Raw genomic sequence first — 25,913 nt, 5'->3', positions numbered from 1 at the left:
CCCAGATTTAAACCATAGAAAATAAGAAAAAATATATATTGCATACTAATTAAAACGTCCCCCTTTGTTTAAGGTAGTGGAGCCAATAATGTCATTATCTCTGGTGGTTTAGAGTAGTACCCTCTACCCTTATTGGTCTAGGGTACAAGAGGGGTTAATATTTTATTCCCTGGGAGCCTAGGGTAAAAGTAGGGGTTAAAGAGAATCTGTCACCATGTTTATGCTGCCCTATAAATGCTATATGCTGCATAAAGCGGTGCCGGAGACCCTGATTCCAGTGGTGTATAACTTCACAATGTTAAGTTGTTTTCATAAAATCTTTTTTTTTTTTCTCCGGCGCGTTCCGAGCAAGGAGTCCTCTCAATGATGGGCTCGCGCTCAGTGGTACACGATATTCATGAGCTCCGCCTGCAACTGACTGGTAGCTTTCTCCGCATGCAACGTGTGGGCGAGGCTAGTCATAGCGCAGGAGTACGAGCTGCAGGAAAAGTGATTTTTAACAAATACTACTGAATGCTGACAAATGAGTAATAGTGTTTGAATTGGGGTCTCTGGCACTACTTTGTGCTGCCCTCAGGGCCATATAAACCTGGTGACGGATTCCCTTTAATATCTGGTGAACTAGGGTGTATTAGTGAGGGTAATATATTGTTCCCTGGTGGTCTAGTGTAGATAGGCGGTTTATATAGCCATCTCTCCAGGAAATGTGGCCTTTAGCAATATCACTTACTTGTCACTGTATAAAGAAATATCATTTTTTTTAAATAAAGAACAACGTAGCAAATTTACTGAACTAAACTCGTGTGTTTCCAGCATATCCCAGACCACAAAGAGCTGATTGGTTGTAATGTTAACCAGAATTTGCTCCCGAGAACGGATTTTGAAATTGAGAAGAAGAAACCAAGAAACAAGCGGGTACAGAGGACTACAGAGAAGCCAGGCCCTCGTTCTAAAAGAAGGAAGAAAGAAGAACAGAAGCCAGCCATATTTTCAAATTCTGAGTCCTTCAGCCAAATAAAGCAGGTGACAAACTATTCATAACTATATCTATACATTTAATCATCTGTGTACTGCTGCAGTACAAATATTGTAATCATACTTGAAACCGTTTGATCTAATAAGCATTAAAGGGGTTCTCATAAAGACAACCCCTGTCTACATGCCCTATTAGGGCATATGGACATCGTAGAGGGGGGGGGTCCTCAGCTCGGGAACCCCCTTTATGAGCCAGAACATTTTTGCAAACTCTAACCAGCAGCTACTAGCCGAGGGGGTTTGGGAGCCGCGGCGACTCCTTTCTAAAAGGGAATGTCTCTCATGAGACAACCCCTTTAATAAAGTATTTTACATGGTTTTTGAAAATGCTGCTTTTTGTGAAAACTAAGTTGAATTTTTAATGGCACCGTTTTGGATTGCATATAATTTACTGAAAAATTATTTTTTTCATCTCACATTTTTGATGTTTCTCGTGTGGTATAAATAACAACTTTATTCTGCGGGTCGTTATGATTACTGCAATACAAAATGCTTTTTTTTTTGCGGGAAGGGTTGTAGTTTTGTGGTACATAGAACTTTTTGATTGCCTTTTATTACGTTTTTTAGAAGATGGGATAAACAGAAAACAGCAATTCTGGCAATGTGTTTTTTTCTTCTATGCGTTCACCATGCGTCTTAACTAACATTATAGTTGTATAGTTCGGGTCATTACAGATGCAGAGATACCAATTATGTTTAGCTTTTTAAAAAAAATAATAATAATTTTCATAATAAAGCATTTTGTAAAAGGGGAAAATTGGGTTTTTATAATTATTTTTTTTAATTTACTTGAGATTTTTCAGATGTTATTAACCCCTTCACGACTGCCATATGGCTATATACGATCTAACTGCCGATGCCCCGTGAAGTTAGAACGTGTACAGACGTTGACAGCCTGAAACAGGTTTAATGAGTGCAGTGCTGCTTCAGTGTGAGCAGCACTGCACACTCATGTCGTCGGGGGCTTTGAGAGCCCCGGAACACCCCCCCATTGTAGATAGTGCCACCCACAACCCCTGGTAGGCATTGCAAAACCCTCTGCAGATAGCGCCACCTAAGCTCCCTCCAGCATCGGATTCCCTGGCCAGCGCTCTGGCCGAGGAATCCCCTCCTAGATGGAGCCCCTGCCGTCTCTCCATCCCCGCTGTAGATAGTGCCACCCCCTGCAGATAGCAACCCCCCACTGTAGATAGCGCCACCTGAACTGACTCGAGGAGCAGAATCCCCGGCGTCAGATCGCAATGGCTGGTGATTCTACTTCTAGAGAGAGCCCCTGACGTCACTGTCCATTCGGACAGTGACGTTAGTGGCTCTCTCACGGAGCGGAATCCCCAGTGTCCAATCGCAATGGCTGGTGATTCCGCTTCTAAAGAGAGCCCCTGACGTCACTGTCCATTTGGACAGTGACGTTAGTGGCTCTCTCACGGAGCGGAATCCCCGCTGTCAGATCGCTCTGTGCCAGGGAATCCGCTACTGGAGAAGTCCCTGGTGTCACTATCCATATATGGACAGAGACATCAGGGGCTTCCTGTAGGGGCGGAATCTTTGCCCAGAGGGATTCCGCTCCTACGGGGAGATACAGTGGTGCTATTTACGGGAAGGGGGTGCCATTTACGGGGGTGGCGCTATCTGCAGCGGGGATATTGCTAAATACAGGGGGGATGTTGCTATCTACAGGGAGGGTGCCACTATTTGCAGGGGGTGTGGTGCTATATACAGGGGGTGTGGCACTATCTATATGGGTACTGTGGCATTATATTGGGCACTATCTACATGGGCACTGTGTGGGCATTATCTACTGGGAGAACTGTGGCACTATTTACAGTGGTATTGCATCACTATCTATCTACATGGGCGCTGTGGTGTTTTCAGGGGGTTGAGACAAAAAACCCTAACGAATAAATTTCATCCATTTTTTTTTTAACGTACATGAAAAATGGATGGCAAATGCCGGTTAAAAACGGTCAGACGGCCGGGAAATGGATTTAAATTGTGAGCCACGATGCAAAACAGCCATGAAAAACTGACCGTTGATTCGTTGTGGACTGCCATTTTTTTTCACGGTCGTGTGTATATAGCCATCTTCACTCTCCCCTCACAGCGATCCAGGGTGACGGAGAGGGAAGTGTTTTTTTTTTTTTTGTGATTTGTCTGCTCATAATAAACATTAAGAAGACTGAATTTTTTAAACTAATCTAGAAAATGAAAGTCTCATAACTTTTTAAAAAAAGCTAAGTAAAAATAGTTGTGATATTCAAAGCGGTTTCAAAGATATTATCGTTTAATGAAGTTCATATCAAAAATTTAACATTTTACCTGGATAGAGGGGCATCAATGACCCTTGGTCATGAAAGGGTTAATCTATTTTTAATCCTCTTTTTTTTTTTTTTTTTTCCTTCTCTCTATGGGACTTCACTATTTTATTCGTTTTTACACAGAAATATTTCTGTGTATTACAAAAGTGATCAACCTTTGTTAAGGTGCCAATGAGGTGATAGATTGAGTCCCCTCCCTCTAAAACGACTTAAATGCCATTAAAACAGGAGTCAGGATGTGATTAGAAAGATTGGCCTCCCCCTACTCAGCACAGGACACCGCGCCATGAAAAGGCGGCGCTTTGGCCTAAGTGCGCTTAATGACCAAAGTGAAAAGGTGTATTGGCTGTCATAAAGGGTTAATGCTATACCAGTAAATTCTAATTAGTAGCAGAAAAAAAAACATATCTTTTAACGTCTTGTGCGTACTTTATCCCATAAAATCTAGAATAAACTGTTGGGTGTTAGTATATGCCACTTTTTAGTTTACGTAATTCATAAACTACTAGCCTCTATCTACCTCATGAGTAAAGTTGGCCATTGACGTAACGACAATTGTTCAACCTGTAGTTACCGGTCCCATTGCTCCTATTGAGATGCCCATCCATCTCTGCCAAACTTGCAGATTATTTCAATAGTGGGGGCTAATAGCTGCTTATCTTTGAGTGAAGTATTAGGATTGGAATTATAAAATTCCAGACTTTAAAATCGTTCTTTCTCGTTGTATTTATTGGGGACGGGGGGGGGGGGACGGGACAGCACCATAAGCATTGGCCCTTGCACTAGGAGACTGGCATTAGGTAAGAAAAGTCTTCTCTGCCCAGACAGGCCATGCCCTTCCCACAAACACTGGTTAAACCAGTTTTAGCCTAGTTTTCCTCAGGCCAGCTGTACTTTGTAGTTTTATTTTATTTTTTCCTTCAGCTACAGGTGGGTTGTCTGCCTGGTCTCCAGCCTAGTCAACCCTATGTGGGTGCCGGGAAACCAGACAATTCTCTGCACTGAATTTTGCTCACTGACGGTCGCTTCACCTATGTTATGCATCCGCAGGTGGACTGCCCGTAACCCCACTATATGTGTGAGGTTACTGAAGTGGTAAACCTGCGTACACCTGAAGACTTCGGAGGGTGAATATGCACATTTTCCTGCCAGAATTCACTTTCCATCTATTGGGAAGCCTTAGAGACACTCTCTCTTCTTGGGGTACATTTATCTTTATTGTAAAAGGGGATATCTTCTGTCTCTGGGAGGGCCTCTCTATAGACGGTCAGTTTTTTTGGTTGCTGTATGGAAGGAGAGAAGGTTAGCGCTCCCCGTGACAAAGAAAGAAGAGGCTACGCGGCCTTAAATACACGCGTGCAGTTAAGGCATCGACACCTGCTTCGTGGCATCTCCAACAAAGTTTTAAGGCTCTTGGGCATGGCATAGTAATTTGGACTTATGACGCACGGTGCTGCTGGGCTTGATAAAAATGTGGTCCAGACGTTTTGGCACCTAGGCCACACACTCCACGCTCTGAACCGACACGCTAACTGTATCCCAGCACAGATTTCTCTATTAAGGGTAGTCCTACATCTCCCACAGCATCACTTTCAGCACTGTACTAGTACTGTTTTGACTACCTCCGCCTCCTTCAATCTGGCCTTCAGGATCTTTCCTAGCCTCTAACAGTTTTCTGGCAGGAAGCTTTCCTTCAGTCTGCCTGCTTCCATGCCAGTGCATCGGCTAGCTTGATTTCCATCGGATGGTCCATTTGTCCGAAATCTTGGGCGGCTGAACAGGCTTCAAAAAAAGCCCTTATTAGCCTTCGCTTCATTGGTATCAGGCCTTCTGGTAAACGTATGAAATTATTTCTGAGGAGACTGACGGTAAGATTTCTCTTCTGCATTAGAGCCGACCCGTGCCATCAGCAGACTTCTCTCTGTTCTAAGAGGTTTCTGTCCTTTCCAAACCCTTTTTTTTTTTTCTTTCCCAGAGGACTTTCTCTACTCAGAGACTAGATTGGACTGGTTGCCCGATTTTTCAAGCTCAGGCCTGTTTGGAAATATTTCCCAAAGGCCCATAAGTCCTTTTCTGCCAAGACTTCTTTAGCCTGAAGGTGTCTCCTACTTGTGTTGGCTGTCAGAGTGGAGTAACGACTTCTTTCAGGAGACATGACTTTCTCACATGCACGTGCCTGGGTTCGGGAGGTTCTGTCGACAGGTTACAAGGTAGAGTTCTTCCTTCCCCCAGTAAGTTTTGTTTTTTTGTTTATTTTCTCTCTCTCTATCGACTCCACCTCGTGCAACGGATCTGGCATCTTCTTTTTACCAGGCTGTTTGTTACCTTCTCCTGCAAAAGGTTACAGTCCCAGTTCCTATAGAAAGAATGTTTTCAGAGGTTCTCTTCACAGTATCCATAAAGGACAGATCAGTCCATCCAATTTTGAATTTGAAGAAGTTGAACCACTTTATTCGCGCTCGGCTGCTTCGCATTGAATCCATGCAGTTGGTGGTTGCATGATTGGAACGGGTAGCATTCCTCCTGTCATTGACATTTGCAATTGTATACCTCCCACATCCTTATCGTAAGGACCCACAAGCACTTCCTTTATTTTGCGATAGGTTCTCAACATTTCCAATTGATCGCTCTAATCTTTGGGCTCGCCACGGATCTTCACCAAGTTCCTAAAGACTCTCATGGCGTTTCTCCAAGTCACTTATCCCTTACCTGGATGACCTTTCAGTGAAGGCCCCCTACAAACAGGCAAATCCTCAGACTCCACATCACTCTGGGCATGTTAAAAATGTTCAAGTGGGTCAACGAGAAAAAATCCTCCCTGGTCCCAACTCAGAACATGGAGTTTTTGGCAATGAACTACAACACCGGGTATGTACGGGTCCATCTACTGGAGGACAAGATCAATACTCTTCAGATTGAAGTGACCCTTCTTTGCCAGAACACACTACCGCTTCCATCCACTTATGTGTGCACGTGTTAAGCAGGATGGTATCTACTTTCGAGGCCAGCTGATTCTCTTCAGCTCTCGTATTTGTCAGGAGCTGGGCTGGAGGGAGACCTTACTGACCATCACAATAGGATGGTCTTTTCTTCCCTGCATTGTCTTGGCCTCTCTTTGGCTGCCAGTCTGTCTTAGCAGTGTGCAGTTTTTGGCCTTCAAGCGGTTTAGGGCACTTTATTGCAGCAGGAGTCATCATTGCAGATCAATCTTCTGGAATTGAGGGTAACCTTACCTGCCCTCTCCCATTGGACTCTTCTCCAGGGTTACCCAGGAGAGTGGTCTATTCATCCAGACGTATGCTGTCACCTTTGCATGAATTGGGGCACCCTAGAAGTGCATCTCTTCACGTCTCTTCTCAACCACAAGGATCCAACCTACGTGGACAGGGCAAGGATCCAAGGGCCATCGCAGTCGATGTCCTAATCACTCTATGAAATGAGTTCTCCCTCCTGTTTCTCTTCCCTCCCCTTTCGCTCTTGCCCAGAGCGCTGAAGAAACACAATAGGGCAGGCGTTCCCGCAAACCATATGGCCTCCCAGGGCCTGGTATGCTGACCTTGTAAGTCTACTCGTGAAGGCACCTTGGCGTCTTACAACTCAACCCTTTATTTCCAAGGTCCGCTATTCCACGCCACTTTACCTCAGATTCGTTTAGCGGCGCATTTGTTGAAGCCGAGGTTCCAAGTTCTTAGGGCCTCTCTGAGCCAGTCATCCAGATCATTATTCAAGGACCGGAAACTTTAATCAGCCACGATATACCATCGTACGTGAATGTCTTATTTCTCCTGTTGTGACCAGCATACAGTAGTTTTTGATTTGATGGAATGCTCCACGCCGAGGATCCTGTCCTTCCTGCAATCAGGCATTGCTCAAGGAATTGGGTTGTTTTCCCTTAAGGGTCAGGTTTCTGCTCTGTAAATACTTTTTTAACTAACTTTTGTCTTTCGTTCTCAGGTAAAGACTATTCTTAGAAACTTAATTGGTCTTGGGGGGGGGGGGGTCATGCTCCTCTTCAGGTAGCTCCTTTCAAAACCCTTGAAGGACGTTTCGCTCCATCTCCTTTTCTAGAAAGTTGTCTTCCTTGTAGCCATCCCTTCCATCAGATGGGTTTCAGAGCTGACTGCTCTGTTCGGCAAGTCTCCCTTTTTGGGCGTCCATAGGGGTGTTGCAGCCTGTCTCTTTTTTTTTTTTCTCCCAACGTTTTTTTTACTGCCTTCTATATTAATGGAGAGATTGTCCTACTTTCTTTCTGCCCTTCCCCATCTTATCTGTGGGAACAGTCTTTGCATTGCCTTGAGGTGGTGAGAGCAGTCCGCGTCTATGACTGAGTCGAAGCGGCGCTCCGATTCTATTTTTGTCATTCCTGAAGGGTCATAAAAGGGATTGGCCGCGTCCAAGGTCACTATTGCGTTGGATCCAGTGTGTGATTTCAGAAACCTATTGGTCCAAAAGTTACTCCATTTGGGTCAGTGCCCATTCTATAAGGGCAGTTGGTGCCACCTGGGAGGTCGGGCATCAAGCTTCAGTTGCTCAAGTCTGCAAGGCTGCTACCTGGGTTTCAGTGCACACCTTCACCAAATGTTACCAGATTCATTCTTTGGCCTCCTCCAATGCCAGACTGGGTTGCAAGGTGCTGCAGGCACGGGTTGCATTGCTGAACTTTTTTGTTTTCATTTTCTTGCCAGTCTCTTTGACTTCTTTAGCATGTTGCACGGTGCTGTGTCTCCCAATTATATAAACAAGAAAATTGGATTTTTGTTCTCGCCATAAAATCATTTTATTGTTGTATTCATTGCAAGGGACAGAGGTCACGCCCTCATTTTTGTTTTGTTCCAGAAACTGTTGTTCTGGCTGTTTGCTTGTTTTTCTCTTGGGATCGTGGACCTGTTGTGTGTTTTCTTCTTCTACTGCTTTCTGTACAAACTGATTTAAACAGTGTCTGTGGGAAGGGCATGACCAAGAATTTTCCTACCTAGTGTCCGCTTTCTATTGGCAAGGGCCTTTATCCATGGTGCTGTCCCGTTCGTCTCGCCGAATGAATATAACGAGGATCAGGTTTTGTAGTGAGAACAAAAATCTTATCTATCTTCTGTGGAAGATATAATGGGACTATGTGGCTTTCCCAAAGACATTAGAGTGTTGTGTTTTTCTTAAAATTGTTTAGTTTTTGTGTTGCTTTTTATTTCCCTTTGATTGTATAGCACCAACACATTCTGCAGTGCTGTAGAATTCTTTTTTTTGCGGAATGGGAGGAAGCTGGTGTTTCCAGAGGAAACCCATGCAAACACAGGGACAACCTAGAAACACCATAGAGATGTTTCCCGTGGTCGGATTCAAATCCATATGTGACATGTATTTTTTTTTTCTCTTTAGCAACTTTCCCTGCTTCCACTAATTGAGCCAATAGTTGGAATAAATTTTGCACAATTTCTCCCATATGGAACTGGCCTAATGAGTACTGGGAGTCGGCTGCTGGGAACCTTTGGCTGTGCTTCTCTTGATGGCGTATCAGATTATTATTCACAGCTAATCTTTAAGGTTTGTACAGTCTTTCTGGTCCACCTGTAGGTTATACAATACGTGGGGTGGGGGCAAAAAAAAATTTAATACTCCATTCCTCCATGGCTCCTTATACGGCTCCGAACTACAGAATTGAGCGGGCAGGCAGACACTGGTGAGTGATGGATCAAGCTGAGCCTGCCTACTCCATTCAGCTACACTGTGCTGATGTCTAATTACAGGCATCGGCACAGTATAGGGAGCGTCTCAGACTCCTGCTCCTCCCTTAATGCCAATGCCGGGAAATGGTTATCTGACGTCTCAACGACATCAGTCTAAAAGTTGCTACTGTGATCCTGTTGACAAAAGAATGTCAGAGCTGAATATAGCACACCGGGCAGTCGCTTTAAGTAAACTATAACTCTCATATTCATGGAGAATATATTTACTTTTTGAATTCCGTTGTCCTATTTTAGATTTTTATTTGTAAAGTGTAAATTCATGATAATTGATACACTAACCGTAATATAAAAATATGGAGATGTACCAAGATCCCGGTTATTTCTGGTGAGCGAACTGTTGACTACGTTGATAGATATTGTGTATTTTTACAGCAAAATAATCTCAGCAATCCTCCCACTCCGCCGGCTTCCCTGCCTCCTACTCCACCTCCAGTGGCTTGCCAGAAGATGGTGAATGGTTATGCCACAACCGAAGAGCTGGCTGGAAAGGCTGCCATTCTTGGAGGCCATGGTATAAATTATTTTCCATTTCTTTTTCGAAAGCAAATATTTTAATTATAAAGAAAATAAATATTATATATTTTCATGTGCTTTATATCTGTTTCTTATTACAGTTACCAAAGCTCTGGGACCCAAACAATTTCAGCTGCCTTTCAGGTCCCAGGATGACTTGTTGGCTAGAGCTATGACTCAGGGACCTAAATCAGTGGATGTCCCAGCTTCATTGCCCACTCCACCCCACAACAATCAGGAGGAGTTGAGGTGAGGAGCGTCTATCAACGTGTTCCTTCTTTTAGCAAATCTTGTATTTTATTTTTATGGTGTAAATATTTGATTGTGAAGCATTGTCCTCATCTGTTTGATGTTTTCTGCACACCATAATCTCTCTAGAAATTTAGGAGGAACTGGAATTTATTTCTATTTCTCGTTTATTTCATTGGACACCACACCATGGGTATAGGCCCTTGCCACTAGGAAACTGACACTAGGTAGGAAGAAGTTCTGGCTCCGCTCAGGAAGGCCATACTCCTTCCACAGACACTGGTTCAGTTTTTATAGAAAAAAGATACTTGATTCAGCGCTTTAAAAGGAAATTCTTGCAACGTTTCCACTTTAAAATACAGTGAGCAAGTAGTGGTGGATCCAGCAAGCCTACGCATTTCAAACGCATCTGTCGTTCTTTATCATGGCATGTTATACATGCTGTATAACCCACCTTGCATTTGTATCCACGAGCGGGAGTGACCACCTCAAACTTCCCTATGTTAAAACAGGTGAATGATCCAAGTCCCACCATATCGTTTGAGGACCTGCGGAAAGGAGAAAACTGCATCTGTTGTAACTTAACTTCTCTGTATGGAGGTGTGTGAAACGCACCATCCCCAGTTATGTACTAACTATGCACTAAGTTATGTACATCCCCAGCTAATGTTGACAGGTGGGAGGGAGTAAAGTAGTGAGACTCCACTCTCTCAAACCATATTTAACAACATAGAGATTGAAAACGTTTATACTAATGGATTTTAATACGTACAATATCCCCTTCTTTTTTTTTTCCGGTAAATACACTTTGACCGCTATACATTCAATATCCCAGTGTGTAAGAACCGAGACCTGTTATGGGTGTTTTTTTTTTGGGTCTATTGATCTGTTTTTGTCGTCTCCTGCTTTCTGTACAAACTGATTTAACAAGTTTCTGTGGGAGGGGTATGGCCGTTTCCAGGGTCTTCCTGTGTGGATACAGACAACTTTACAGCAGTGGCTTATATCAATCATCAGGGAGGTACAAGAAGCAGGACTGTAGAAGGAAACCGCCAAGATTCTTCGCTGGCCGGAACAAAATGTCCCAGCAATCTCAGCAGTGCACATCCAAGGAATAGACAACTGGGAGGCAGATTACCTGAGCCGGGAATTCCTGGATCACGGAGAATGGTCTCTTCATTCAGAGATTTTTCACCGCATTTGCGTTCGGTGGGGTTTTCCGGACGTCGATCACTTCGCCTCAATCACAAGTGCCCGGACTACGTCACCAGAACCAGGGATCTCAGGGCCATAGGAGTCGATGCTCTAATTCTCCCCTGGTTGTCCTTCAACCTCCTTTTTATCTTTTTCCTCCCCTTCCACTCCTGCCTCGAGTGTTGAAAAGGGTCAAGGACGCAGGAATCCCCTGCCATTCTGGTGGCCACAGACTGGCCACGCAGAGCTTGGTACGCGGATCTCATGCTACTGTTAACAGACACCCCTTGGCCGCTTCCTCTGCGGCGCGACCCTCTTTCCCAAGGTCCATTCCACTCTGTTTTACCCTGGCTGCTTTTGACGACTTGGCTGTTGATACTGTGGTTTTGTAGTTCAAAGATTTTTCTGATCTGGTCATTCAGACCATGATTAAGGCCTGGAAGACTCAATCCCAAAGGATTTACCATCGAACTTGGTTGGCTTATTTCAGGTGGTGAGAATCCCACCCCCCCCCCCCTCTTTTCCATCCCGTGAATTCTGGCTTTCCTCCAGGTGAGTTTAGGTCCGGTATTCACATTGGCTACTCTAAAAGGACAGGTTTCAGCCCTATCTATCTATTTCCAACGTATTTTGGCGTTCCGCGCTCCAATTAAGACTTTTTTTTTTTTTGCAGGAAGTCGCACATTGTGCTGCTTCTTATTGGTCTCCTCTGGAAGCTTGGGACCTCAATCTGGTCCTTGACACTCTCCAGGCTACACCCTTCGAACCTTTGCGGGAAGTTTCTCTCAGAATCTTATCCTGGAAGGTCGTTTTCCTTGTGATCACCGCTATCCGTTGAATTTCTGAGCTGTCAGCTTTATCCCTCAAACCTCCGTTTAGTTTTTCATAAGAACAAAGTGGTGCCTCGTCCAGTGCCATCTTTCCTTCCTAAGGTGGTTTCCTCTTTCCATCTTAATGAAGGCATTGTCCTTCCTTCGTTTTTGTTCTAAACCTTCTCATCCACGAGAACGTGCCTTACATTGCTTAGATGTCGTTAGAGCCCTTCGGGTCTGTATTACAGCTATGAAGTCCTTTCCGGAAGACCAACTCAATATTTGTTGTTCCTGAGGACCCTCGTAAGGGTAAACCGGCCTCAGAAGCCACCATTGCTAGCTGGATTCGTTTGGCAGTTTAGAAAGGCCTACTCTGCTAAAGGTAGGGATCCTCCCTTCCGGGTCACTGTGCTCATTCTAGTAGGGCAGTTGGGGCCTCCTGAGTGGTGCGGCATTGGGCTTCTGCCCTTCAGGTCTATAAAGCCGCCACTTGGTCCTCGTTACATACTTTTTCAAGGTTTCACCGAATCCATTCTTCGGCCTCTGCCGATGCCAGTTTGGGTCGGCTGGTGTTTCAAGCAGCCGTGGTTTATTATTCTTGTTACCTCCCCTCCCTAAGGAACTTGTACGGTGTCCCCCCCCCCCCCAGTGAATACTTTAGCGAGGAAAACAGCATTTTTGTACTTCCGAGTAAAATCCCTTTCTCGTTAAATTCACTGGAGGATACAGGTTCCACCCTATCTCTTGTTTTTTGGGTTTCTTGAGGTTCCTTTTCTCTTCTCTGCTCTCCTACTGCTCTTGGTATAAACCAAGGAGCAGAGTGCTCAGCAGAGGGTATAGCTGACTTGGCGGAGCCACACTTTTTTTTATATATATATATTTTTACCTAGTGTCAGCCTCCTAGTGGCAGCGACCTATGCCCATGGTACTGTGTCCCCCAGTAAATTCAACGAGAGAGGGATTTTACTGGTAAGTACAAAAATCCTGATTTTTGCCTGTTTTAGGTCATCTAAAATGGAATAGAAATCCATATCTGTGTGAATGCAAAGCTTAACAGTGAATAAAAAAAATCTGAATTTAATTTTGGTCTCTTTTCTTGCTGTACCCATTTTGTGTGTTCTTTTTTGCTGTGAAAAGCGCTTTATGTGGCATGATGCATTCTGTATTTACAAAAACCAGACTAGTTCAAGCTAATCGTATGTACATTTTAACAGGGTTCAGGATCACTGTGATGCCAGGGATAGCCCTGACAGTTTTGTGCCCTCCTCCTCTCCTGAAAGTGTTGTTGGGATGGAAATAAGCAGATACCCAGACTTGTCACTAGTGAAAGAGGAACCACCAGATCCTGCACCTTCCCCAATCATTCCAATGCTACCGAGCAGCACAGGAAAAGGTATTCTGAGTGCAATCTTTCCTATCGTCACCTGAAATAAGCTGTGATTATTTTAACATAACAAATGGGTCTATGATATGGATGACAATATTCACATTACATGATTCCTCTGCTTTCAGTCTTTCCAGGATCTGAAGCCCGAGATTGTGGAATGAAGAGAGAGCCAGGAGCAGGTTCCCTGTTTTTTGGATCACAATTTGCACAAACATCAAATGGACCGAAGTCTGGATTTATCTCTGTGGCAATCACGTTGCATCCTACAGCTGCTGAGGTAATTGCTATGTAATCTATCTCTCTGCCTATTGTTATACATATTTGTTTTTCCTTCATCCACATTAACCTTCTGTGTGTATCCCAGTTTATCCAGCGCTCAGAAAATGTTTACTTTAAGAATGGGGCATTCAACCGTTCTCGTTTGTGTATTTAGGGGACACAGATGATGACCATGGGTATAGCTGCTGTGCATTAGTAGGCAGACTCTTTATTCTCTTCTATCCCACTGAGTAATTGTCCCGGTTCCTCCACAGGAAAGGTTTTGCAGATATTATTCTGACATACTTCCGCCTCGCTTATCGAAGCCATGGAGCAGGGGGGAGTTCTTGTCAGTAGACATCAAGGCGGCGTATCTGCACATCCCCGGTCCGTGCGTCCCATTAGCGTTTCCTTTGCTTTACAATCCATTATTGCCATTACCAATCGGTTACTCTCCCATTCGGATTATCAACTGCCCCACGAGTGTTCACAAAGATGCTCTCCTTTACTGCTGTGTTGTAGCCTTTCCATACCTGAACAACATCATGATAAAAGCGCTTTCAAGGTCAACCAATCTGGAAAGCCTTTAGATAACTTTTGACACCTTGTCCTGCTTCGGTTGCATCTTTAACCTCCCCAAGTCCTTCCTAATGTCCGATTTTTCCGTGCATGCGTTTCAACTTAAAATTCTTCTTTCACAAGAGTGTTTCCCTTCGCCTCCATCTTGGAAGCTATCCATCTTGGCGATCACCTCCATTCGACATATGTCTGAATTGGCAGCCCCTTTCTGTAAGACCCCGTCCCTGTTGATGTTCCAGGACAAGGTGGTCCCCCGACTTGCTCCCACCTATTATCCTAGGTGGTTTCAGTCTTTCATATTAATGAAGACATTTTTCTCCTTTCCTTCTGCCCCTCCCCTCCGCACCATAGGGAGCGGGCCCACCACAATTTAGATGTAGTCCACGCATTACAGCTATACCTACCTCAGGCTCTTGTACATCGATCAAACTCTTTTTGTAATTCTGTAAGGCCCCAGGCAGGATCTGGCAGCGTCCAAGCCCACCGTAACGGCTGGATTCAGTCTGACGTAGGCTAGACATGAAGATCATTCTAAAAAATTATAAAATTCTTTGCTTTTTGCCTATGGCCAACTTTAGATATAACACATCAAATAATATGTTAGAAATGCTAATTTAAAAAAATGTCATCCCTGTTCATATTTTAGTGAGGAAATTTATATACCTTTTTCTTCTTTTATATATTTTTTTTATTTGGTTAGCCTGTATGCAATACTTGTATACAAAGTTTAGAGTTAGTAAAAGTTTATAGTTCAAGCTATCTACTTTTTGATTTATTTTTTTTCTAGAATATCAGTGGAGTAGTGGCTGCATTTGCTGATTTGCTGCAAGTTCACATTCCCACCAGCTACGAAGTGAGCAGCGCTGCAGACTCTGCCTCTCTTCTCCTAATGAATGGGCACAGGATGAACTCTAATTTGGAATATAGGCAGCAGCTGTTACGTCAGCGCCCCAGACCAGGGCCCATACCACCAACCAGGCTCATAGGACCATATGGCATGAGACCTCACAACCTGCCGTTCATGCCTAACAGTACTGGTGAGTCTCTGATAACATTCTGCATAGGACTAAGGGCCTGTTCACATCAGGGTTGGCTTTCCGTTCAGGGGTTCCGTCTGAGGTTTCCGTCGCGAGAACCCCTCAACACAAAGGCAAACGGAAACCTTAGCTTCCGTTAGCAATACCATTGATATCAATGTTCACGGAAACATTGCTAACGGCTTCCATTTGTCTCCGTTCCCTAAGGTTTCCGTTTTTTTGGTGGAATCAATAGGTTTCCGCAATTGACTAAGCTATTGATTCCGCCCAAAAAAACGGAAACCTTAGAGAATGGAGACAAATGAAAACTATTAGCAACAGAAGCGTTACCATTGAAATCAATGGTAATGCAAACAAAGTTATGGGTTCCCCTGACTGAAAGGTCGATGGAACCCATGAACGGAACCCCTGATGCAGATGTGAACGAAGCCTTACAAGCACTAACATAGCACTGCATATACTCACTATGTAACTTTGTTTCACAGTAGTATAGAACTCCTTTAATCGTATTAACTCTTTAAGTAAATTTTTCTAATTTTGAGGTTAAAACCAGCGGCCTTGTTTTATGTGGACACGGTCCTTTTTGTTCCTCTATGTGCATTTGTCATTAATACCGTGCTTTTATGTATACTTGGTGCACTTGACGGTTCTTACGCTTATGTCTATTTATCTTATTTTAAGAATTCTGTCTTGAAGTATAGTGTGATATTATAGGTGCCAAAAATCTTTGAGGGTTTTTCTCTGCCCAGGTATGCCAGGATACAGACCTCACCCCCCAACTATGGGGGATTCCCCAGCTCTGAGGCAATCATGGTGCTGTCACTGCAAGGTTGTAGTGTTCGGAAATGGGGTACGAAAAGCGATGAAAGATTTGAACTTTCCCAAACAGGTATACACTTTAATATTATTATTATTATTATTATTACAATTCTATATTTCATTATTTAGTTAATGAAAATATTTGACACGTGGGAGATTAAATTGTTCATGTTAAATCTGTCTGCTAATCTGCTTTTAATAATATAATAATCTCTTGTATGGATTACATAGTTGGTTCGGCCTTGTTTTCGTTTGTGGAATGCATCTACTAATATCAAATGACTTTCGCATTCCTTGTAAATGACATCTAGCGCTACTATAAGCAGGAAAGACGCCATCAGATAACCGCATTTTGTAATGTTGCTTCCCTTAAACTGCTGTTAATTTGTTAATATTACAATTTTTTACTACCTTCTTGACATCTTATCTTTGTTGCACTTATTTTTTTTGAATCTGAAGCTTTGACAATAAACTTGACCTACCTAGATACTGATGGGACATGTTTCTGATTGACAGGAGTTCCTTCACAGCTCTGGACGCATGGATGGCGAACTTGTCTTCTGCAGCAACAATTGTTTTCTGCTGCATTCTGCTGCGCAGGCAAAGAGCAATGCGATGAAGGTAATGTCTAACGGTCATTCAATGTTACATTGGCTCAGTCCATAGAGACGTGTGAAATTAGAGGAAAATGTTTGCTTTCTACCAGACACCCCTTCACTCTTTATTCAGTATGTGCTTTCTGGTAGTGAATGGGCAGTGGCAGTATTTCTGTATGACAGCAGACGTGTTCTTCTGTTCTCATACAACATATAGGCCAGGGATAATAACAAAAAAATAGCAGGGCCAGTTTGATGACCTGTAACTTTGTACTATAGATGTTGGAGAAGATACAGTGAGGATCTGCAGTGCAGTGTAAGGCCTAGTTCACAGCTTTTTTTTTTACTTCAGATTTTTAACTGCCAGCGTTGTTTTAACGCTTTTTTTTTGCCCATGGCCATTGAATCTAATGCAATAATCGAGCGCCACAGGTTTGTGTACATGTAAAAAGAGCATGCCTCCTTTTTGTTTTCCCATGAGCGGCCAAATGTCATCCGGGAAAAATCAATGGGGGGAATGAGCATTTGAATAGTTTTTTTGCGCTGATTTTGAAGCGGTTTCCACGTTGCACTGTGTAAACTGTCCTTAAAGCGAATATCGGGGATTGCTGGCACTAACGTTTTCAGTTTGAGGCATTGTTGCCCAATGTAGATTTTAGCTGACATAGCAGTGCAATTTAAAGGAACACGAACGATAGAAATGAGTGATAAAAGTATGAACAGAGTATAATTTCCTGCTGATCTCTTCCATTTTAGTCAAGTTGAACAGCTAAGGGGGCAGGGCTTGGCGATCCTTCTAAAGACCCTGCAGACGACGGAGGCTTCTATTGCAGCCAGTTTTATACTAAGACATAGGATTGAGAGGAGGAGGGGCAACATGTGATTGTGAGCATTGGAATAGTAGAAAAAATAGGTTTAAAGGAAAAGCAGACATTGAGGGAGGAATTTCTAGGATATTCGTTTGAGAATTGTACATGTTTAGTGCTAGATCGGTCTAGAAAGATTCAACAACCTCTTAATTGTATTAACATATACTGAATTATTTTGTAGGGCCAGGGTTGTTCCTTAACTTCTCCATCTCTAAGAGAAACTCAACCAAAGTCGTGTCACCAGTACAGTAACAATACTTCCACTTTGGATGTTCATTGCCTTCCGCTTTTGCAAGAAAAGTTTTCACCACCATCGTCTCCCCCTATATCATTCCCATCTGCTGCTTTTGAAACTGCTAAATTTGAGGCAAAGCCAGATGAGCTGAAAGTCACAGTGAAATTAAAACCACGGCCAAGAGCTGTTCATGGTGGACTGGAAGATTATCGGAGTCTCAGCAAAAGGTGGAAAGCAATGAAGTGGAAGAAATGGAATATTCAAATTGTTATTCCCAAGATGCCTTTCAGACCTCAATGTGAGGATGACATAGATGAATTTTTGAAAAGACTAGGAACATCTCTGAAGCCAGATCCTCTGCCCAAAGATTTTAGAAAATGTTGTTTCTGCCATGAAGAAGGAGATGGAATGACAGATGGGCCAGCAAGGCTACTCAACCTAGACCTTGACCTGTGGGTCCATTTAAACTGTGCTCTTTGGTCTACCGAAGTCTATGAGACACAGGCGGGTGCCTTAATTAATGTAGAACTGGCTTTGAGACGAGGGCTGCAGATGAAGTGTGTCTTTTGTCATAAAACAGGAGCCACAAGCGGCTGCCACAGGTTAAGGTGCACCAATATCTATCACTTTACCTGTGCAATAAAAGCACAATGCATGTTTTTTAAAGACAAAACTATGCTTTGCCCCATGCACAAGCCAAAGGGAGTTCATGAGCAAGAACTGACTTATTTTGCAGTGTTTCGTAGAGTCTACGTTCAGCGCGATGAGGTGCGACAGATCGCTAGCATTGTGCAACGTGGGGAACGTCACCACACTTTCCGTGTTGGCAGCCTGATCTTCCATGCAATTGGTCAGCTGCTACCGCAGCAAATGAAGGACTTTTACTCTGCGACTGCGCTATTTCCAGTAGGTTATGAAGCCAGCAGGTTGTACTGGAGTACGCGGTATGCCAACAGGCGCTGCCGGTACCTCTGCTCCATTGAAGAGAGAGATGGATTGCCCTTATTTGTCATCAGAGTACACGAACAGGGACATGAAGACCTGGTCCTTACAGATATCACACTAAAAGGTGGGTACAATATCTTCAGGTCTTTATGACGCTTGTCAGGTGACCAGATCTCTCGTCCGTTTACATTGGCATAATTTATCACTTTATCTACAACCTTGAAGCAAAAATTATTCACGTAGCATCTCTTCTGCCAGAGATTTAAAACTGAAGGGGGTATATTACATCTGTGCTATACCATAGTTCTTTGCTATATGCTTATGTGGAGCACATGCAAGCAATTTACATGACCCTGTTCAATATACTTAACCCCTTCCCTCCTCGGATTTTCACTTTTGTTTTATCCTCCCCACCTTCAAAAAGCCATATTTTTTTATTTTTCAGTCTGTATGGCCATATGAGGCCTTGTTTTTTGCGGGACAAGTTTTAGTTTTTCAGGGCACCATTTCTATTCATATTCTACCGCATAATCTACTGGGAAGCTGAAAAAAATTATTTGTGGGATGAAATGGGCAAAAAACAGCGATTACGCAATTTTTGGGGGGGATTTTGTTTTTACGGCATCCATCAGGCAGTAAAAACTACATATTTACCTTATACTACAGGTGGATACGATTACGGCGAAATTTATGTGTTTTGTTTTATGTTTTACCACTTTTAAAAATAAAAAAAAATAGAATATGGCGACACAAGATATTTTAAATTTAGCAAATAGTTTTGAGAGCCATAACTTTTTCATTTTTCCATCAATTTAGCTATGTGAGGGCTTAAATTTTGCGGGGCGACTTGTAGTTTTCACCGATACCAATTTTGGGTATATGCAACTTTTTGATCACTTTATATTTCAATTTTTGGAGCGCGAAGGTGACCAAAAAACATCAGTTTGCGTGTTTTATATATATTTTTTACGCCATTCACCGAGCAGGTTAAATAATGCTATATTGTAATAGTTCGGACTTTCACGGACGTGGCGATACCAGTTATGTTAACTTTTTTTTTTGTTTGACATTGATTTAGGGAAAAAAATGAGACTTGAAGCAGCGGTTGTTGGATCGCTTGCATGATATACTGCAGTACTAATGTATTGTAGTACATCGTGACTCTGATAGTCTCCTTTGAAGCCCTGCCGGAGGCAGTGCATCAAAGGAGTACAAAGATGGCAGACCTGGCGGCATTTGTTAGGCCCCTAGGCTACCATAACAACTGTTGTTACTGGCAGGGGGGCGCGATGGCTTGTTTGAGGGGACGCCCCCCTCATTCTAAATGTGGCAATTTACAGCGGCATTTAAGGTGTTAAATGGGCAGAATCAAAGTGATCTTTGATTCCGCCCGTTGCAGTGAGGTGTCGGCAGTGTAACACAGCCGTCACCCGCTGTGTATGGAGCGCGGTCAGCTCGTGAGCTCGCTCCATACTCCCCCCCCCCCCTTAACACTCAACCCCCACCCCCCCCCTTAACACTCCCCCCCCCCCCGTTAACACGTGCAGTTATGTGATAATGTGTTAAGGGACTAAAATGGTATTTCCTTTAAGGATCGTAAATGAATGGAGATGTGGCCGCCCCCGCTCGCAGCTCTCTCCACTTATATGGGAGTTATAAAAACAGTCAATCGGCCCTCCCATTTTCTGTTTGGGTCTTAGAGTTGGGACCCACACCTATTAGACATTTTTGGCATATCCTGTGGCTATATATAGGTGGTTTTATTTTCTCCTCTCACAGTACTGAATCCGTATATTCTCTGGACTAGAGGATTCTGTTTGTCTCTTTTTAATCAGTTTGGGCTGTTTTATGCCTTTTTGCAATTCATGACTCACAAACCTATTTCTTTCATTTTACTTTTGACCACTTATTTTTTTGCTTTTCTTCAGGTGTTTGGGACAAAATCTTGGAGCCTGTTGCAAACTGTAGGAAAAATTCGGAAATTCTCAGGCTGTTCCCAGTGTACCTAAAGGGGGAAGATCTTTTTGGTTTAACCGTTTCAGCAGTTGCAAGAATAGCAGAATCGGTATGAGCAGAAAATGCATTATGTTTCTTAAAGTTTGAGGCTGAGGCCACGTGGAGATTAAACTGCAGAACAAAAGAATACTTTGAGTTACATGCAGTACGCCACTCATATGGACCGCAGCTTTCGTTTAATAGTGAAATGTCATGCTACAAACCGTCTTAATGTAGCCCCAGCCTAAAACAAATTAAATTAGTAGGAAATTCTATTTTCTTGTTAACAGTTAAACTACTAATGATGTACTTATCCATCTTAAAATAAACCTCATATGTATGTAATCTTAAAATATAGTTTCCTTTCAAACTAAGCTAAATTGCTTCTAGAACCAAAAGAACACTTTACCACGGCTTGACCTGCTGCAACGACAATAAAACATGCTTGCGCCTTGCACTTCCACCTACAAAATATAAGGGTATGTGCACACGCTAGCTTCCTTTTACGTCTCAAAAGACAGACTGTTTTCAGGAGAAAACAGCTGCCTCGTTTCAGACGTAAAAGCTCCTCCTCGCATTATGCGAGGCGTCTGTGACGCTCGTAAATCTTGAGCTGCTCTTCATTGAGTTCAATGAAGAACGGCCTCAAATTACGTTGCAAAGAAGTGTCCTGCACTTCTTTGACGAGGCAGTCATTTTACGCGTCCTCGTTTGACAGCTGTCAAACGACGACGCGTAAATTACTGGTCGTCGGCAAACCCATTCAAATGAATGGGCAGATGTTTGCCGACGTATAGGAGCCGTATTTTCAGGCGTAAATCGAGGCATAATACGTCTCGTTTACGCCTGAAAATAGGTCGTGTGAACCCAGCCTAACAGTGAGAAAGAAGATTGTCTGGGATTAGACAAAAGGTCTGCCACCCCTGTCCATGGATTGTCTGGTATTGCAGCTCGGCTGCCATCACTATAAAGAGACTGAGCTGCAATACCACCAACCACCTATGGACAAGAGTGGTGCTGTTTCTGGAAATAATCAGTCCATTTTTTGTAATCCCAGACAACTCCTTTACTAGGCAACAGTCTGGAGCTTTATATCCTTAAGGAAGTCAGCTCCACCGGGAGGCTTAGTGCTTTATATTAAATATAGATATTATAAATTGTATGTTCCTAATGGCACTTTAGTTCGTGTATATTACCATGTAATATGGAGTTATCTGCATCCTTCACAGTTCCAATTTTTCACCTTACAGCTACCAGGAGTCGAAGCCTGTGAGAGTTACACTTTCCGTTATGGCCGAAACCCTCTAATGGAGCTCCCTCTCGCCATCAATCCCTCTGGCTGTGCCCGCTCAGAGCCCAAAATGAATAATCATGTCAAGAGGTTTGTGTTAAGGTATTTTCCTTTCATTTCACATTGTACAGCCCAGGGTTGAAGGCAACTAGTGATCTGTGCTCTTGTGTGTTGCTTACAAACCCTTTTGACTTTGGCTGTGTATGTGTGTCATTTCCAGCTGCAGTGTTGTTTGTGCTAGCTTGCCTTATGTTAACCCAGGAACTATTTGTAGCGAACATCTTGGGTTCAAGTAAACTTCAGTTTTCTTTTGTTTTCATTTTTTGTAATGTGAACATCGACAGGCCTCACACGTTAAACAGCACCACCACTTCTAAGTCCTTCCAGAGCACAGTCACTGGGGAGCTGAATGCACCCTACAGCAAGCAGTTTGTCCATTCAAAATCCTCTCAGTACCGGAAGATGAAGACTGAATGGAAATCCAATGTGTACCTGGCCAGGTCTCGAATTCAGGTCAGTTTCAAATTTGCTAAGATAAAACGAATACTTTTTTTTTGAGTTACTACTTCTCTCTGCATAATCATTATCATTAAATTGCTTGCCGATTGCCCTGTGTCTAGTAGTGTCCGGCTGGTACACGTATAGTTTGGAAAATGTGCAGGAGGGCAGAGCTGGCTATCAGAGACAACTGGATTTTCCATAGAGAAGGCAGAGATTTTTTACGAGATCTCGTACTACATGGAGCTCAAATGAGGCAATGGCGCTTACTGTATTAATCTCAGAAATGATATGATTGTCTGACATATCTAGATGCCTAGATCTTTAATACAGGTAGAGACCCTGTATTTTCCCCTGTAACTGAGGCTGATGTGCAAAGTAAAAAATAAAAATGTTAAATTGCCTCCCCAAGTGAAAAAAAAGGAACACCACCAGTAGCCTTGTGCTGACAACCCAACTCTGTGTGCCCATATCAAAGTGATTAGAACAAAAAGGGGAACCCACTTTAAAATCTTTTAGTGCAACTTTTTGCCCCGAATAACACAAGAAAACACTAATACAAAAAAAAGGCACGGAAATAATAATGGCAAATAATGTATTATAGTAATAAGACATAAAGATTTTTTGTAACCTAAGAAGAAAACAAACTTTCAAACCCTCATGTATTAAAAAATACTGTTAAGTTCTATTGTATGTTCATATTTTCTGTAAAAACTCTAAAAATCATTGAAACGGAAAAAAATACTGTTAAGGACTGAGGCATAATTTAATAAGTTACTTGCAATAATTGGTATTGTATAAGTGATAACTGAATGACTTATGCAACATAAAGCATGATTTCATAGATTTGTCATGGTCTTATCCTGATGTATATTTTTATTTTTTTTAAGGGACTGGGGTTATATGCTGCTAGAGACATTGAAAAGCACACTATGGTGATCGAATACATTGGAACCATAATACGCAATGAAGTAGCCAATAGAAAAGAGAAGTTGTATGAGTCGCAGGTATGATCTATTCTGTATCCGTTACTAATAGAAAGCAATTGCCTTTGAAATGTGTTCTGTGTGTTATGTGCTACTAACTGCCTCTTTCTTTGACACTTTTATTGCAGAATCGTGGTGTTTATATGTTTCGTATCGATAATGAACATGTGATTGATGCAACTTTGACTGGAGGTCCTGCAAGGTGGGTAGAAATGTGCTCCGCACGGCTCAGGGGTTGTTTGCGTAAAAACACAAGAGTACTTAGTTCCAGTTCTGTTTATTGTTAGAGGAGATTTCAGTAGAAAGGCTGTTAAAATAGAAAAAAAAACAATACTCATTTGTTCAATCCGCATACAGCTCCAGCGTCGCCACTCCGGTAGTCCTTGCCCGTCCTTGTTAACTTCTTTGCAGCGATGACGCTCCGTCTATGTACTAGACTGCTGCAGCCAATCACTGGCCTTAACAGTGATGCTAGCCAGTGCGGAACGAGGCCCCTGAGACCAGTAAAGGGCTGCTGCGGTCTTGTGCATAAATTACATGCATTTTTTGTATAATCCCAGACAACCCTTTTTTAAATAAATTACTGTGAACCTTAAAGGACCTCCCAGTATGAAATAAATAAGATTCTTTAGTGTAGCTTAAAACCATGTGTAAACCCTTTTTTAATAACCTCTATACTGCAATGATTGCACGAAGCTGCTAAAAGAATATGATGGATTTGGCAATTTGAAAGCTGGAATTAATGGTCTTGTACCGGGGGGCTGTGTGATTTATTATTGGTTTACATGCTTTTTTTTTGTTGCTCTCTAGTCATCATTTTGTTTATTTCTCAGGTATATCAACCATTCATGTGCGCCTAACTGTGTGGCTGAAGTAGTGACATTTGAGAAGGGACATAAAATAATAATTAGCTCCAACCGGAGGATACAAAAGGGTGAAGAGGTAATTTCAGTGTTTAACTTTTTTCACAAAAAACAAAGGGATACAAATTGTAAGATATCAAGAATTGTTTTCTAATTGGCTTCTGATATTGAAATCTCTCTACCTGGTAATAATCCGATAAATCGATGGGGGTCGCAACAAGCAGACATTGAAGGTCTAATCTAATCACTATGCCAGCAATGCATGTCGTGGGAAAGCTCCTTAATAAAATGACCTCAGACATTCTTCATGGTATTTCTAGAGTATTAGGATATGTTTACATGCATAGTTTTTTCTGGCGGTTTTTGTAAACATATACTTAAACAGAAACTATTCAGGGTTTTGTGTACCAGGGGTGGACCATAAAACATCTACATTTGTTAAAAATTCAAAGTCTTCTCTCTTTCATACAGTTATGTCGGAGGTTGGCAGCAATTTTATTTATAATGGAATCCAAATAGGATAAGCTAGTTACTTCCTCTCTAAAGGTATGTTCACACGGCCTATTTACGGACGTAATTCGGGCGTTTTTGCCCCGAATTACGTCCGAAAATAGCGCCTCAATAGCGCTGACAAACATCTGCCCATTGAAAGCAATGGGCAGACGTTTGTCTGTTCACACGAGGCACAATATACGCGCCGCTGACAAAAGACGGCGCGTAAATAGACGCCCGCGTCAAAGAAGTGACCTGTCACTTCTTTGGCCGTAATTGGAGCCGTTATTCATTGACTCCAATGAATAGCAGCGCCAATTACGCCCGTAATTGACGCGGCGTTCAGGCGCCTGCACATGCCGTTACGGCTGATATTACGAGGATGTTTTCAGGCTGAAACATCCCCGTAATTTCAGCCGTTACGGACGCCCTCGTGTGAACATACCCCAACTTATATCACTATGGACATACACTTAGGTTGTTTAGGCATAGATTCAATCAAGCATGTTTGCAGTTAGGGAAAGAGAAAACTCACTGAATGGCTGCGAGAGGGGGGGGGGGGGGGAGATGATCCTCAAGTTGACAGAGAAATGATATGGCTGACAATCATGGCTTTAATAACGTTGCTACCTGTGACAGACACTAAAGCCTGAGGTCTGGATCACAAACGATGCGGCTTAGGAAGTCCTACACAAGTAATAATGAGTGTTTCTCATTTAAGTGTGTTATCAGCCACTGTCCTCTACCCCTATTGTATTGAACAAAACTTGAGACCAATGGGATTTGCTTTCTAGTGGAAGGCTGTTCTCTCGCAATCCCTTCCCCTGCTGCTCTAAACCGGTGTAAACACAGCTGCACACCAGGGATAGTACACATAATAAACCGTTAATAAAACATAGCTCCGTCTGGGGGTGCAAGTACGTTTTGCTAGATCGCTACCGCCATGGGAATCCCAGAGTACACGATTTTATTAGACAGGTCATAAGTATAAGGTATAAGTAAAGTCAGAATTAACACATTATCTGTCTTTGCAGCTTTGTTATGACTATAAGTTTGATTTTGAAGATGACCAGCACAAGATCCCCTGCCACTGTGGTGCCGTTAACTGCCGGAAATGGATGAACTGAATGCATTCCTTGCTTCTCCAAGGTTTTACTTGTCCCTGATATGTGATTAAACATGCTGTCAAAAATGTATACGCTTG

At 42.8% G+C, this 25,913-nt stretch overlaps 1 protein-coding gene and 1 non-coding gene across 9 annotated transcripts in view; both read left to right on the top strand.

Moving 5' to 3' along the window:
• Positions 1-25,913, top strand: part of KMT2C (lysine methyltransferase 2C) — a 219,778-nt gene that overhangs the window by 192,135 nt on the left and 1,730 nt on the right. For 7 of the 8 annotated variants that reach the window (XM_075827356.1, XM_075827361.1, XM_075827357.1 and 4 more), the window contains 17 exons: positions 814-1,023; positions 8,724-8,888; positions 9,464-9,602; positions 9,706-9,853; positions 13,074-13,252; positions 13,372-13,523; positions 14,871-15,120; positions 15,870-16,009; positions 16,456-16,560; positions 17,586-18,708; positions 20,513-20,649; positions 21,830-21,972; positions 22,215-22,383; positions 23,259-23,375; positions 23,483-23,556; positions 24,188-24,296; positions 25,744-25,913. The exon at positions 25,744-25,913 is cut by the window's right edge and continues 1,730 nt beyond it. In XM_075827356.1, the coding sequence (XP_075683471.1) occupies positions 814-1,023; positions 8,724-8,888; positions 9,464-9,602; positions 9,706-9,853; positions 13,074-13,252; positions 13,372-13,523; positions 14,871-15,120; positions 15,870-16,009; positions 16,456-16,560; positions 17,586-18,708; positions 20,513-20,649; positions 21,830-21,972; positions 22,215-22,383; positions 23,259-23,375; positions 23,483-23,556; positions 24,188-24,296; positions 25,744-25,836 (3,453 nt within the window). In that variant the 3' untranslated portion in view covers positions 25,837-25,913. The remainder of the gene's footprint in view (positions 1-813; positions 1,024-8,723; positions 8,889-9,463; positions 9,603-9,705; positions 9,854-13,073; positions 13,253-13,371; positions 13,524-14,870; positions 15,121-15,869; positions 16,010-16,455; positions 16,561-17,585; positions 18,709-20,512; positions 20,650-21,829; positions 21,973-22,214; positions 22,384-23,258; positions 23,376-23,482; positions 23,557-24,187; positions 24,297-25,743) is intronic. The other variant, XM_075827358.1, reaches the window with a different exon arrangement.
• Positions 4,631-4,758, top strand: LOC142654779 (U6atac minor spliceosomal RNA). The gene has a single exon (XR_012849118.1). It is a non-coding gene; the product is annotated as a U6atac minor spliceosomal RNA (small nuclear RNA).

Source organism: Rhinoderma darwinii, chromosome 5 (assembly GCF_050947455.1).
Source record: "Rhinoderma darwinii isolate aRhiDar2 chromosome 5, aRhiDar2.hap1, whole genome shotgun sequence".
Taxonomy (NCBI): Eukaryota; Metazoa; Chordata; class Amphibia; order Anura; family Rhinodermatidae; genus Rhinoderma; species Rhinoderma darwinii.
The sequence above is the reverse complement of the archived record's forward strand: the minus strand, read 5'-3'. Positions and strand labels throughout refer to the sequence as shown.